The following is a 16,054-nucleotide window of genomic DNA, read 5'->3' as shown; positions in this document are numbered from 1 at the left end:
TTCTCACGGTTCAATTTATCAAAAAATTCAAATTGCTTAATTTGAAATCGTAAATCGAATCACAACAAAACAACAAACAGCATTCTTCTCCCTTTTCTCTGCGTCTCTCAACAAATAGATCCATTCCCAAAAATGACCTAAAAATCAGATGATGACTTGGCGATTTTTCGGAAATTTTGAAAAACTGGTTTCATTTTTTCTTCAAATGATGTTCTTGTAGTTCTATCAGTTGTTGTTCGATGCGTTTTGTTTTGGTGATTTGATCGGTTGTTTTGTGATTTTTATATATTTTTTTCAATAAAAAACCAAGAATTGGTTCCTTGTTTTTGATGAAATGATTATAAGGTCAGTTTCATGGACACTTATTGGGAAAGGAAGTAATTCATGATCAGAAAATTTGAACTGTTCACAAAATTTCTCATTGTTTACCTCTCGATGATTTGAACTAGAATTGAGAGGCCAAAAACCCCTTTTCGAAATTCTACCTAGTGATAAAAGTTTGAAAAAAACAAAGCAGTTCTATGTAAAATTTTACGCTCTTTCGAATGGTACACAAACCAACGTTATAGCTAAAAAACCAAACAAGTTATGGAACGTTTCTGTGCTGCGCCGATAGAGCTACGCGGTCGCAGCTTTGCCGACCGATGGCGTGGAGTACGATAGAAAGGAAAATTTAAAAACAACACAGAACTATGTAAATTTTTAAGTCCTTTCGAATGGTACAAAAATCAAAGTTGTAGCTAAAATTCTAAGCGAGTTATAAAACTTTTCTGTGCCGCACCGCTAGAGCGATGCGGTTGCAGAATTGACGACCGATGTCGTGAGGTACGGTTGAAAGTGAAATTTTAAACAATACAATTTTATGTAAAATTTTACGTTCTTTCGAATGGCACTAAAATCAAAGCTGTAACTACAATGTTAATGAAGTTAGGGCTATTTTTCCAAGTCACGCCACAGATCGCCATCGGTCGGCAGGCTGTGACCGGGTAGCTCTAGCGGTGCGACCCAGAAAAGTAGCCATAACTCGCTTAGTTTTTAAACCACTGCATTGATTTTTTTTACCATTCAAAAAAGCGTGAAGTTTTACATAAGACTATGCTGCTTTCAAAAACTAAATTCCCACCCTACCTCACGCCATCGGTCGACAAGGCTGCAACTGCGTAGTTCTAACAGCGCGAATCAGAAAATCTATCATAACTTGCTCACATTTATAGTTACAGCTTTGATTTTTGTACCATTCGGAAGAACGTAAAATTTTACATAAGATTGTACTAATTTTTATATTCACTATTCACCGTACCCCAAGACATCGGTCGGCAACGCTTATCTCTAGCTGCACATTTCTCTCCTCCAACTTCAAACTCAATTATCTCACAAGGGAAGGTTTTTTAGACAACGGTTGAGAATTTGCACAAAATTAGCATACTTATAGTTTAAGACATGCTCTATATGATGACGAAAAAATTTTTAGCCCGTTCTCACTCCCAGGCCGAAAAACTTTGTCTGAAAATTTGGGCCGATTTCAGTGCGCTGGAGATTTCGGCTTCCCCTTCCCTCCTCTACCAATTCCGCGTGAGATGAAAATATCGGTTGTGTGGTGTTGTGGTAAGAGAGTGACTCATTAGGATTGACTATGCTGGTTCCACCCCCACTGTGGTAAAACTTTTTTTGCATTTTTTGAAACTAATTTTTGATTCCAAGTTTGCCCCCCTAGGCACTATATGACAATTTTTGATTAATTTCAAAAGTTTTCAATGAAAAAAAAAGATTGCATGAGAGTTTGAGGAAAAAATAGATAATGGTCTTTTCGACCGGTTCTTACATCCTCGTATCGTTAAAATCGAAAATTTCAGTCCCTGAAAGTCGCTCAATTTTGTTCTTTTTGAGGTGGAGTACTGTCAAATCGATCACATACAAGCTCGGTTGTGGCCTGCAACTTTAGGGCGAATACAGGGGTGGATGCGGCTTTAGAGCGTTATTTGGGCGGCTTTTAACCGGAAGCTCCTAGATCTATGGCAGCTGGGCCGACCACCACCACCTTGGCGAATCTTGGGCGATGTTTGGGCGAATGTTAAAGGTGACGCGGGCCTCGCATTGCGTGCATTAGCATTTCTTTTCGAAATCAAATTTTATTCTTTTTTCTCCTATTTTAGTGTAATTCATCTAATTTTCTTTGTCGTTTCTGTTCTAAAATGAAAAACCTTTTAGGTGGTAGTATCAAAATTTTGGTTTCGAATATAGGACTTTCACAAATTGGTTTGAAGTAAGGAATTCGAAATTAAATGGAGGACATCTGAAAAAGAGAAGATGAATGGATTTGTCAGAATATCGAATTCCAGGTCGAAGAGACAACTTCGTAAGATACATAATTTTGTGAACGTATTTATGATGATTTTCAGAAGGAAGGTGGCAACACGTATTCGGGCAGAAAGAAATTGATACTGGAATCCAAAGTTCACAAAAAGGTAAAAACATAGAAATGTGATTCGAAAAATTGTGAAACTTGTAGATCGTAGTACATCTGAGTGTCATCAAAGATGGAACAGCTCACGCCTTGAACGACAATGCTCACCGCTGTGCCGTGAGATATCCGAGAATACGATATGACTACGATATGACGCGTCACTACGGTGTCAATCAGAGCAATCTGATCGCGTGGTACGTGCGCAAGAGCTTTTGGTTCGAAGAACCTGAGGATCGCTAGGTCCCTAGATCCTTGGTTCTTTAAACCCCTTGATCCTTCGAAACCTAAACTCCAAATTCCAGCTTCGTCTTGATCAACGATCCAAACGAGAAGGACTCTCATTCGGCTCATCAATCCAATACGTCTGCGAACCGGACCGCCTAAACGGCGCCGACGGCAAGTACATAGTCCACATGAACCCGATCGTTCTATAATAGTTCGTCGACTCATCAGTTCCATCTATCATGAGCTTCTGTACATGCCATCTGAGGGATCGGCGGTGTTCGAAAAGCAGATAGATGGCCAATATGCGTTGAACAAGAACATGAAGTTGGGTTTCTGTGCCAACTTCTCACCAGCGTGTCTTCTGTGATGATGTTCCGACTTTCATCTGACCGATCTCATTGGTAAGCAACAATAAAATCAATACAATTATCTTTGTTTTTTTTCAGAGCACCCAAGTGACAACTACTGCCTACTCTACCCACATCATGATTCAATGCGAATCTAATAGATAATCTTTTTATTTCTCTTTTTTTGTTATTCTATTCATTATTTTTCTTTCTTCTGTTAGCCATAGATTTTTCAAAATAAATCAAGTTTATGAAATTGATTTGGACAGAAATTTCAGATCATTTCAGAGCCTAGGGTCAGATTTAGTGTGAGTTACGCGAATCTTGAGCGTAGGTTTGGCGTCTTTTGAGCGGTCGCTGGGCGGCTTCTGCAGAAAACTAAAGCGACATCCGCCCTGCCACAGCTCAGAAACCGCTTTAATCCAGCCCAAAAGTTGCGGGCAACAGCCGAGAAGATTCAAACTTATTTCTATAGGTTTCAGTTAAGTTCAAGCGATATTTCAGAAATTAGGAACTGTTAAAGTTCTAACAACAATCAGATTTTGGAGATTTTTTGAGCCCAAAGACAACATTGGACTGAAAAAAATTTGTCAGAATGCTATTTTTATCGTTTCTGAATAATTGGAACGTTTTTTCGCACTTTTCAAAAAATTTTCAAAAAATCATTCTCAAAGTGTGGACCCCATGGTGATTTTTTTCAAAATTTTTCAAAAAAAAATTTTTTTTTTGAAAATGTTTAAAAGTTACTTTAGAAGATAGAAAAATGTCCAAAAATGAGTTTCGCACTCAAGCAAATCCTGAAAAACTAATTTTTAACCTCGAAAAATGCATGTTTTTGGCCAAAATTTAGTACTAAAAGCACTTTCGAGGCCATATTTTGGCTCCTTTTGAGAACGGGCTAAAACTTTTTTTGGATTCGGATTCAGCGTGTTCGAAAGTACCTTTGTACAAATTTTGGGCGAATTCTCAATCGTTGTCTGAAAAACCTTCCCTTGTCAGTTCCTGTGAAAGCTATCAAGAAATTGTAAACGAGTGAAATATTGGTAATATTATGACAAACATTTTATTAGTTAACAATTTCTTGATAACTCTCACAGAAATCGAGATAGATGCGCTCAAAGAAAGCTTGCAGCGTAATGACAAGTAATCACGCTGCCGCTAGGCTTCAAGGTTCCAAGTGACCATTTCAATGAAATAAAATATTGTCTACACAGCTTTTGACCGCCGCAATGTTTTCTTTTTTTTTCAATGCCACCCCGCATTTTTATAGTGTAAAAACCGCACGTCTCCTTCTATTTAGAAGTATGTATCATCAAAAAAAAAGAAGAAGAAGAAGAGAAATGACCAAGTACATGGACCCGTACTATCAATCAACCGAACCAACTACTACTACTACTTTTTTTGACTGTAGAAGCTTAGAAAAACATTTCGAAAAACAAGAGAGAAGAAAAAAATCTGAAAAACAGGCGAAGAATGTTACAAAAAATGTGAAAATCGTAATACAAATACAGTATGTTACACTTGGAGAAAATATAAAAAAAAAATAAATTGCGCCCAATTTCAGCCTATATATTTGGCTGGAACTGTCCCAGTTTTTAGATGTTTTTGCTTGTTTTGACTTTTCGAATTTTGACATAAATTCCTCTGAAAATTCCAGCGTTTGGTTCCAAAAACTTAAAAATTTAGAATTTCAAATTTTTGAAGTTTTGAATTTTTTGAATTTTCCAAATTTTTCAATTATTGATTTTTTGAATTTTTGAATTTTTGAATTTTTGAATTTTTGAATTTTTGATTTTTTTGAATTTTTGAATTTTTGAATTTTTTGAATTTTCCAAATTTTTCAATTATTGATTTTTTGAATTTTTGAATTTTTGAATTTTTGAATTTTTGATTTTTTTGAATTTTTGAATTTTTGAATTTTTGAATTTTTGAACTTTTGAATTTTTGAATTTTCCAAATTTTTGAATTTTTGAATTTTTGAATTTTTGAATTTTTGAATTTTTGAATTTTTGAATTTTTGATTTTTTGAATTTTTGAATTTTTGAATTTTTGAATTTTTGAATTTTTGAATTTTTGAATTTTTGAATTTTTGAATTTTTGAATTTTTGAATTTTTGAATTTTTGAATTTTTGAACTTTTGAATTTTTGAACTTTTGAATTTTTGAACTTTTGAATTTTTGAATTTTTGAATTTTTGAATTTTTGAATTTTCCAAATTTTTGAATTGTTGAAATTCCAAAATTTCAAAAAATTTTTAAAATTTCAAAAAAAATGTTCGAAAACATCTAACTCACAAAAATTAGTATATCCAAACTTCCGAATTTTGAATCTCCCCTCTTTTCCTAAATCGGGCGGAAACTCAAAAATTTCAAAAATTCACTTCCCCTTGAGACCTAAACTTCCGTTTTCATGTGACAGTACAAAATCGCTGACATCAACAAAAAACCGATATCTATGTTTAAAAGTGCACTAGACATTCAGTTGGTCATTTAACGTTTCCTCTTATTGTTACACACAAATAGGCTCCGCCCACTTTTTTTCTCGGGGGGATGACCGTCAAAAAATGATGGGGGGGAGTCAGAGGTCACTATATCAAAGATAGTATCAGACCCACTTTTTTTTGATTGTTAGTTAATTAGTTTTTAGAAAATTTTTTGGTCAAAAAATTTTGAAAATTGAAATTTGGAAAAAAAAAGTTTTTTTTTCCGGCTATTAACTTAAACTCTTATATCTCATTTCCAGTGAAAGATATAAAAAATAATTAACTGATAAAGTGTTAAGCATAAACTGAAAAACATTTTATCAGTTGGTCACTTATTCATATCTTTCACAAGAGCTGAGATAAATAGGCTCAAAGTTAAGGAGCCTTTCAGTTGGTCTTGAATGGTCCTTTAGTTTTGACCCAATTTATTTCATTTCCTGTACAAGTTATCAAAAAGTAATCAATTAACAAAATGTTCACAACTTTATGTTTAACATTTTATTAGTTTACAATTTTTTGTTAATTTTTACAGAAAATGAGATAAATTGGTTTGAATAAAATGCAGAAAAGAGGCCGCTCTAGTGTGGCCTTCCTAGTAATCAACTTTGAGTTAGTTTATCTGGTTTTCTGTAAAAGATATCAAAAAGTGGTCAACAGGCAAAATGTACATCATAAAAAAAGCTGTATTTCATCAGTTTACTTCTTTTTAATAACTTTCACACGAACCGAGATAAAGCGGATCAAAGTTAGGGAGGTCTTTCAGCCGGCTTTGTAGGGTACATTAATTTTGGCCCAAATTATTTTAGTTCTTGTAAAAGATATCAAAATGTAGTCAGTTAAGAAAATATTAATCATAAAACAAGCAATATTTTATCAGTTAGCCACTTTTTGATATCATTCATGGAAGCAAAGATAAATTGGTTCTCTGCGCCCTCCTTCTTGAGCGTCGCCACAATTTTGAGCCCTCATATCTCGCTTCCTGTAAAAGATACCAATAAGTTTTTAACTAACAAAATGTGTAAAATTTTATGCTTAACATTTTATCAGTTGACCACTTTTTGATAACTTTTACCGGAACTAAGATAAAGCTTTTCAAAGTTATTGGGGGTATCTTTTAGACTTCAAAAATCAATTCTTGCATGTTTTTGGAAGTAAAAAGTAGGTGAAGGTTATCCGGGGGTTATCACTAGACAGATTCCTCTTTTGATTCTCCGATGTTTCCTTCCCCTAACAAAATACCTATCCATTTCCTCGTATAGAAACTTCCGGAACATCATCCATCCAGTTCCGGTTTGCCACCGAGGATAATTTGCCTGAACTGAACTTTTTGGGGGGATACCTAACAAAAGTTTTTTGTCTCTCTATGCCAAAAAACGGGCGGTTCCCCAACCGGTTCGAGACCGCAGAGTGGCCACACATTTTCGACAGAAACTCCAAAAAAGCCATAAAATTTTGAGTCTATAATTCGGGTCCAATTTTTCTGGGAAAATTTTCTATTTTCTGCATTTTTTAACACATAAAATTCGCTTCTAGCCACATACAAACTAGTGGTCATTCCCAAGAAACCTTGAACTTTGAATTTTATTTGTTTTCTTTTCCTTTCTTGAATCTCTCCTTAAATTTTTTTCCCCACAAAAGTCATGTATTTGGAGTGTATTTGGAGACTTTTGAAGATTGATTCCTTGGTCCCCCCTTATCAGTGGCCACTTGGCTTCAGGTTATCTTTACCTTCCGCTTCTAAGGCAATATGTTCTCCCGTGGCTTATTGAGTAGCGTTTTGCAGATGGTTCTCGAGGTCCGGGGTTCGAACCCTCTGATGGTAAAATGTGGTTTTTTATGTTTCTTATACTTTGATGACACTTTTTTAGGTTTTACAATATCCTTGTTTCCTGAAAATAACAGGGAAATTTTTGAAAAGTTGGATGATAAAGCATGTATGGCAAAAAGAATGGATGTCCTAGACTCTGCACAAAAAGCAGAAGAAAATTCGACCCGTTCGAGTTCGAACCAAAAACCCCTTTTTTCAAAGTCAGAACTGTTATCCATTGCGCCATGCCTCCCAGAGTGGCGCCACAAGCGGCGGCCCCCACCTCCCCTCCTCCACCTTCGAGTTGCGCCCACCTCCTCTTTGTTATAGAACAATCGCCTTTAATCGCTCGTGGCGCGCGTAGCCCAATGGCTTCCGCTTTTGCCCACCAATCTCAACACCCGGGTTCGACTCCCGGCTACTCGAAAACTCTTTTTTAGTCTTTTTTCTTCATTGTTATCAACTTCCAAGGGGTTTCCCAAGGTTTTTAGGGTCTACTAGACACTACTGCTACTGAGTGTGACTCACAATTAACCTGGTATGGTTGGTTTTTCTAGGCTGGTAATCAAACTGACGTCAACCACCGAAAATTTCCTATCCGTTTTTTTCTCTCAAATTGATCTTATCATTTCCTTGAATCTCGTGTTGTTGTGTTCTTCGCCAAACATAGAAAAATAGGCCCCGCCCACTTCAAACTTTCGGAATCAATTAGCATGTCTTTTCATGGAATCAAAGAAATATTATGGGAAATTGAGAGAATCAGAGAAATGAGCTATTTTTGAGGTGAAGTAAACACAAAATAGATGGTGGTTTTTTTTCGGCCGAAACGACGAAGGTCAAAATCAGAAATGGAATGTATGAGAAATGTGTCTGGTGTCTCTTCAAATTACACACTCTCTCGTTTTTTAGCTAAAAGAAGAAGATGGTCAAGAGGTTAGATGGGGAGGAGGAGAATATGAACAAATTTGGAAAAAAAAATTTCTTGAAAAAAATTTTCTTATGGGTTTGGGCAAGGTGTAATATAATATATTAAGGTCAGAACATACCAATTTACAGGAAATTCTGAAATTCGATTTTATGAGAAAAAAAGTTCTAGAACATTCTATGTAGTTTGGTTTGGTCAAGAATTTCCGATTTTATCTTCTTTTTTAATCATTGATAAGTCCAAATCTATCGTTTCATTTATCTTTTCGATATCTTCCTTAATTACCCCTAATTATCTCACTAATTAATTCCAGACCCAACACCACTATAAAAATGGGTAGGCGGCTCGGCGCCTTTCTCGTCTTTTCTGGCACACTGGCCGTGCTGAGCAGCTCGGTGAATGCGGATTTCAACTGCTCACAGGCGCCAGATTCAGGTAATTTTATCTAAACCTCTAATAGAAGGGCAGCTATCTATGAGCGCCGACCACTGGCCAGAAGCCATAGAGGAGGCGGGCCGGCGCTATACGGCCAAAGCTCGGAGTTCAAATATAACCAAATTATATATCATTTTGTAGCTCTTTTCAAGATCTACATTTAATTTTCTACTTCATAAAAAATTTCCTATTTTGAACCGAGTTATGCGTTATCTAGTGAACGGACGCAGATCGACCCCGCGAGTTGGGGGTATTCTAACTTTGACCCAAATTATCTTGGTCCTTGTAAGAGATATTGAAATGGCGTAAATTAATGAAATGTTTATCATAAAATTACAAACATTTTATTAGTTGACCACTTTTTGATATCTGTTACAGAAACCAAGATAAACTTGGTTCTTTTGAAAGATATCAAAAAGTTGTTAACTAACGAAGTGTGTACATTTTTATGAACTGTATTTTAACAGTTGACAGACTTATTAAATCTTTTGAAGGAGCCGAGATAAGTTGGGTCAAAGTTAGGAACCCTTGTGTGGCAGGCCGACCGAAGCGTCCTGGTTGCCAGTGATTTAAAAATTGTAGCTTCTAGAGAATCCCACAAAAAAAGGAATTTTCAGACATGAAACAAACATGTCATATGCTACAAGAATGGGATAGTGCCGCCAGAAAAGCGATCAAAAGCGTCAAGCGTTCCAAGCAGGTGCTCCAGGAGTTCAAGGAGGATTCTCGCCAGCCAACCCGCCACGATTTGCTCCATCTGCACAGGGATGCATGAATATTGCGTGCATTTGTCCGTATATGGGGGTGAGTGATATTTTTCTTTATTTATGAATATTTAGGGTACTGACGGGTACTGACATACCTGTTTGGTTGCCGCGTCAACAGCTCTCTGGCGCGCCTACAGCGCTCCGCTCAATTTTTTTGAGCTGCACATTTTGAGTCAATTTATCTGGGTTTCTGTATGAGATATCAAAAAGTGACCAACTGATAAAATGTTAGTGATATCATTAAAAACATATTATTAGTTAACAATTCTTTGATATCTTTTAAAAAACCAAAATAAATTTGACCGAAGTTGGAGCTACGCGGTAGCTGGACTTTTAGATTAAGCTCTAATGCTTCCGACTGCTTTAAGCTTAAATTTTGGTTACCGTAATCCTAAATTTTACATTTTTAGGGTCGAATGGCAAACGGATGTATTCTTCCAAATGGGCAGCCATATTTGATGTCGTATAGAAAAGAATACAGGTATGTTATTTGCAATCTACCGAATTTCGTCTATTTCGAGCGCTCTTCTTTGACTTAACGTATCTCATATCTTGTGAGAGATATCACAAAAGTGTTGACTGATAAACGATTGGTAATAAAACGGTAAACATTTTATCAGTTTGCAAATTTTTGATAGCTCTCGAAGAACTGAGATAATTGAGCTCAAAGTCTCGGCTCATAACTTGTGGAGAGCTCCAGCATCTCTTTCCAGAAAAGTTTTCATAACTCGCTTAGCTTTAAAGCTACACGATTGATTTTTATACCATTCGAAAGAACACAAAATTTCACATAAGACAGTATTAATAACAAAATGCATTTTTCACCGCACCCCACGCTTTCAGGTCGGCAAAGATTGAGCCGAGTAGTTCAGCAGCGCGTCCCAGAAAAGTCAGTATAACTCGATGAGTTTTATAGCTGCGACTTTGATTTTTATACCAATTGAACTAGCATAAAATTATACATGAAGCTGTATAATTTAGTAAACATACTTCTCACCGTACTCCACGCTATCAGTCGACAAAGCGGCAAACGCGTAGCTCAGCGGTGCGTCCTAGAAAAACCGTTGTACCTCGCTTAGATTTATAACTACAGCTTTTATTTTTATACCAATCGATAGAGCATAAAATTTCACATTAAAAGCTCACAATTACTTTTTCAGAATGATGAGCGACAACGAGCGTGTCCGCTGGCACAACGCCATCATGCAACTCAAGCGTTCTGGAGAGTACGATCGTCTATCAGTGATGCACAGACAAGTGGGCTCCGCCTCCGGAGCACACTCGGGTCCAGGATTCTTAGTCTGGCACCGAGAATACATGAAAAGAATGGAAATCGCATTGAGAATGATTGATCCGGGAATTTCGATGCCTTATTGGGACAGTGTGCTGGAATCATATTTGCCAGATCCAAGAGATTCGATTATGTTCGGACCATTGTTCATGGGAATGACTGACGCATCGGGACAACTGGTTAGCGGACCGTTTGCTGGATTTAGGACACTTGAAGGACGTCCGAATATTATTCGACGAATGGCGACGGAGGGAAAAATGTTCACTGAGCAGAATATTAACAATTTGATGGCACAGAATGATTTGGTCAGCGTGATGGCGTTCACTGCGCCACAAACAGGTGAGCTTTTTTTCTTTAAAACAAAAGTGTGCTATAAAAATAATTCGGTTAAAATTCCCTACATTTCGACACCAAAATTATCAAATTTGGACTGCTAGTTTTGATTTTATCAAGGTCTGAAGCTCTGAAAATGCAATTTTGAAGCTATTCAATTTTGTACGGCAATATCTCAAAACTATTGGAGCTATCAAAAAAAAAAGGGTAACAATCAAAATAAAATACAGAAAATTTCCTTCATTTTGGCACAAGGGCCATAAAAATTGGCCGAACCATGTTTGAGTTACAAGCGTTTGAGACGCAGACAGCTAGTCACTCTCATCGTCTGCGTTTCTCTAAACTTCAAACGCTTATAACTCGGGACTCATTTGACCGAAATGAATGATTTTCGTATGAAAACAAAGGAAATTTTCTACAAATTATTTTGATATTTCATTAAAACAAAGCGAACTTTAATTTCAAGAGTTATGGGCGTTTGAAGAGAGGTAAACTTTTTGACTTATGGAAATTTTATACTTCTATATCTCAAAAACTATTTAAACTATCAAAAAATGAACAACTACCAAAATTAAATATAGCATATTCCCTACATTTTGGTGCAAGAATCATAAAAATTGGCTGTGCCGTTTTTGAGTTGCAAGCGTTTCAAGTTAGAAGAGACGCAGACAACAAGTCACTCTCCTCGTCTGTATCTCTCTAAACTTCAAACGCTTCTAACTCGGGAACCAATGAACCAAATTGAATGATTTTTGTATTAAGATTAAGGTATTTTTCTACAGATTCATTTGATATTACATTCATATAAAGTTTGTTTGAATCACCAGAGATAGGAACGTTAGAAGAGACGCAGACTTTTTTGCAACTAAAAAACTTTAAACGTCGATATCTTCTCAACCCTTAAAGCTATTAAAAAAACCGTGAACTACAAAATGATCTCCATGAAATTATCTATGGAATAGTATTTAAACCCAACTTTATGAAATTTCCAGGTTGCCCATTCCGGCCCTATTTCGGAGCTCTCGAATACACTCACGCCTCCATTCATCTCTGGATGGGCGGAGACATGAAACCACCATCAACCTCCGCCAACGACCCAATTTTTTTCCTCCATCACACATTTGTGGACTTTATTTGGGAAATGTGGCGTCAAAATCATCAGAATCGATTTGCCAGAGAAAATGTGAGTTTTATCTGGTCCGACGAAAATGCGCTCCAATGAGATCGGTTTTCATTAGAGCGTACTTTCAATCTGATCCTTAAAAACACGGTTTTCAGCAATACCCACCAGACATCGGTGCATGCGCCAACTCACAGCACTTCAGTTACGCTCAAATGAGACCATGGGATAAGATTAACCGAGATGGTGAGTAAATGCGCTCTAGTAAGAATCGAGTGAATCTAAATCATTGAAATTTGATATGAAAATAATTGAGAGGAAATTTCCTACATTATAAGGCTAAAATCAAAGAATTAGGTTCATGGGCCCCGGAGATATGACTGTTTGAAGTTAGGAGAGGCGCAAGGAGTCTAGTTGTCTGCGTCTCTCTCAAACTTCAAACCAGCATAACTCTGGGCCCAGTGGACCGATTTTTTTGATCTGGGTTTCAGAATGTTGAAAATCTTTTTCTCATCATTTTGAGCTTAATTTCAAGAACATCGGTATTATGGTACCAGAGTTATGAAGAGACGCAGAGAAGCTAGTCACTCTTCTTGCCTGCGCCTCTCTTCCACAAACTTGAAACTACCGTTACTTGGTAACAAGTTGATCAATGTTCTTGATTTTTGTCTTAAGATGTAGAAAATGTTTTGCTCGTCATTTTTGACTATAAACATGAAAACGGTGGCCTGCTGGTCACAGAGTTATAAAGAGACGCAGACAGCTAGGCACTCTTATTGCCTGCGCCTCTCTCTGAAACCTCAGAAAACCATAACTCAGCGTCCAGTTGACCAATTTTTTTTATTCTTAATTTCAAAATGTATAACACGTTCCGCTTGTCATTTTAACTCTAAAATCTCTAGGACTCTCCAACGCCTACACCGACAATCTCTACCACTACGCACCCCGCCCAACATGCAACCGAAACAACGCCAACTGCGGATCTCAATACTTGTTCTGCGATACACGGGGCAATCCACACTGTGTCGCAAAAGTGAAGCCAGGAGGTTTGTGTCGTGGATTCGAAGGTTTGGATGCATGCTACATGGGGCAGTGTGTCGCCGGATGGTGTCGAGAAGGACAACAATTCCAGAAGGTAGGGTAGATCAAACGCTTGTATCTCGAAAACCAGCAACCGCATCAAGAAGTCGTCAACTGATAAAATAATCTACATGAAATTTCCTACATGTTGGTATAAAAATCAATGATTGAATTTTTAGCCCTCTCAAACTACAGCCGTTGCAAATGTGCAACAGCCTCAAGCTCAACCCCAACAACAGCCAGCAAGACCAGCTGCTACTCCACAATCTGTAAGACTCTTTTTGTGTGTCTGTGTGTCCAGATGTCTGTTTTTTCAGAACTGCTACAACGAGGACCCATGCTGTAACCAATGGTCCAGACAAAACGAATGTCGAACGAATACAGTTTATATGAATCGCTACTGCAGGAAGTCGTGTGGTTTATGCCAGTCAAATGATAATAATCGAGGTAAGAATTTAAGAAACTTTGGGTAGTTATAAAAGCAAAACAAAACCTGACATTTTGATTCTAAGAACGCAAAATTTGGTTCACTAATTAGCAAGATAAAGTTGTTAGAAGACAAAAAAGTCTGCGCCTCTTCAAAGGAGCATATCTTTAAAAATATTAGGTAACTCTTATTGAATGAAATATCAAAGATATACTGAAAATTTCCAACATTTTGGTACAAAAATAATCAAATTTGGTCGTATGGTTCCCGAGTTATAAGCCTTTGAAGTTCAGAGAGACACAGACGACGAGTGCGATCTAGTTGTCTGCGTCTCTTTGAAATTCAGCGACTTGTGACTCGCGAACCAAATAACCGATTTCAATGATTTCTGTACCAAAATCTAAGAAATTCTTTGTATTTTGTCTTGATACAAAAATCATACATTTTGGTCCACTGGTTCCTGAGTATTAAGCCTTTAAAGGTGGGGGGACAGGAGATTTTTCGTAGTTTTTTTGTAGCTAGAGTATGCATTCTACCGTAACGGTGTACAACGATTAATGTCACTCTGCGTACAGCTGTCGCCCTCGCCTTTATGTATGCAATCGGGCAGCGGCTTTCTCTTTGCACGCGTAGCTCAGTCGGTAGCGGCGCCGCACCTTCAACACTCGCCTCGACAAGTTCAACTCCTCGAGGAGCATATTTAAACGAAATTTCTAGAACATTATTTTTCTCATGTCCCCCACCTTTAAAGTTTAGAGAGACGCAGAAGACAAGAGTGACTAGCTGTCTGTGTCTCTTCTAGCTTCAAACGTTTGTAACTCAAAAACGGCTAAGCCAATTTTTATGATTTTCGTGACAAAATGTAGGAAATTTCCTGTGTTTTATTTTAATAGTTAGTCATTTTTGATAACTTTTTTACTTTTTGTGATATAGGCATTCAAAATGATTTAGATCAAAAACCGCATCTATTTTGCAGGCATATAGCTTTAGTACGGCCCCTTGAGACAGGATAACCTGAATGAATAACCTGAATGAATCCGTTGCCGGATTCATTCTGCCGACAAGAAAATTACACCAGAATATTAGAAAATAATAATGGGAGAAATCGAAACAAGGCGGAGCAAAAAACTATAACAATCCGGGAGGGTCTAAAAAACCGGGTGGTCCAATAAATCCCAAATTCAGGCGCGTTTCCTTGGTGCGCGGCGAGGCCGAGTTAGATCAGCAGGTACAGTAGTCCGTCGGCGGCAATTCAAATAGCATCGTTGTTGGGCGGCGTCGGTATTGGTGAATAAAATATGTAAACTGAAGGGAAAAAGAATTCATTCAGAAAAGGGTAAAAGTCGTGAAGAGGTGTTCTTCAGACACCTGAATTCGCGACAGCATCTTCAAAACTCAAAACCTTGATAAAACCAAAACTAACAATTCAATTTAGATGGGTTTTGTAACAAAATACAGGAAATTTCATGTATATGATTTTGTCAATTTAAAAATGTCAGATATTCAAACTAGGCTGGGACATATGACGAAAATAAGTGAAATTGGTTTTCCACCTTGATCTTTTTAGGAACTTAAAATGCCCTCCACTTTAAGCCAGTTTATCTCGGTTCCTGTAAACGATACCAAAAAGTTGTAAATTGATAAAATGTTTATCATAATATCATTAACATTTTATCTGTTGACACATTTTTGATATCTATCACAAGAACCAAGATAAATCAACTCGAACTTAACAGTACATGGATCCTTCTATAACAGGTATACGGTAATTCCAAATAGGTGTAACCCGAGAACTGGTGAACCGATTTTGGACAATTTTACATCATACTGTAGCAAATTTCACCCTTTTTCCATTTTTACAGGTTGTCACGACCGTCACGTCTCCTGCGCCTACTGGCGCGGTCAACAATTCTGCACGCGACGTCGTCAATGGATGGCTGAGAACTGTCAAGCCTCTTGTGGATGGTGTAACATGAACGAAGCTCAATTATGTGCTTCGGTGGCACGACAATCGAGAAGAGTCAGACGAAATGCACAATTCTGGCTCGCGGAGCAACATGAGGATGATGGAATGGTGGATGATTTTATGCTGGATTATGGGCGATGAGCAATTTCTTTAAGAGTTTTTGTCTGAAAATTTCCCCCCTGTGCTTCTGTGATTCCATGATTCCTCATTTTATATACTGTCATTCATTTTTCTTTGAATTTTACCACTTTTTTCCCGTTACGAGTTTATTTTTCTACCCAATTTTTCAGTCTTTTTAAAAATTCAGCCCCCTGCCGAAATCATCAAATTGATCCGGGTTGTTGTACAAAATGATTTCCCTCCCATCCCCAAATAAACTTTTCAAC

General features: G+C 37.2%; 1 protein-coding gene across 1 annotated transcript; it reads left to right on the top strand.

Annotated features, from left to right (window-relative positions):
* Window positions 1–8,581: 8,581 nt before the first annotated feature.
* On the top strand, window positions 8,582–15,809 carry CBG12272 (the record flags this gene model as incomplete). Its single annotated transcript, XM_045244537.1, has 9 exons — window positions 8,582–8,684; window positions 9,373–9,488; window positions 9,862–9,932; window positions 10,612–11,081; window positions 12,068–12,258; window positions 12,354–12,441; window positions 13,098–13,330; window positions 13,455–13,722; window positions 15,565–15,809. The coding sequence occupies 9 exons, from the start codon at window positions 8,582–8,584 to the stop codon at window positions 15,807–15,809; spliced, it is 1,785 nt and encodes a 594-aa protein (XP_045094813.1).
* Window positions 15,810–16,054: the final 245 nt, after the last annotated feature.

Source organism: Caenorhabditis briggsae (assembly GCF_000004555.2).
Source record: "Caenorhabditis briggsae complete genome, chrIII, whole genome shotgun sequence".
In the NCBI taxonomy this organism is placed as follows: Eukaryota; Metazoa; Nematoda; class Chromadorea; order Rhabditida; family Rhabditidae; genus Caenorhabditis; species Caenorhabditis briggsae.
This window is presented reverse-complemented; position numbering and strand designations above follow the sequence as displayed.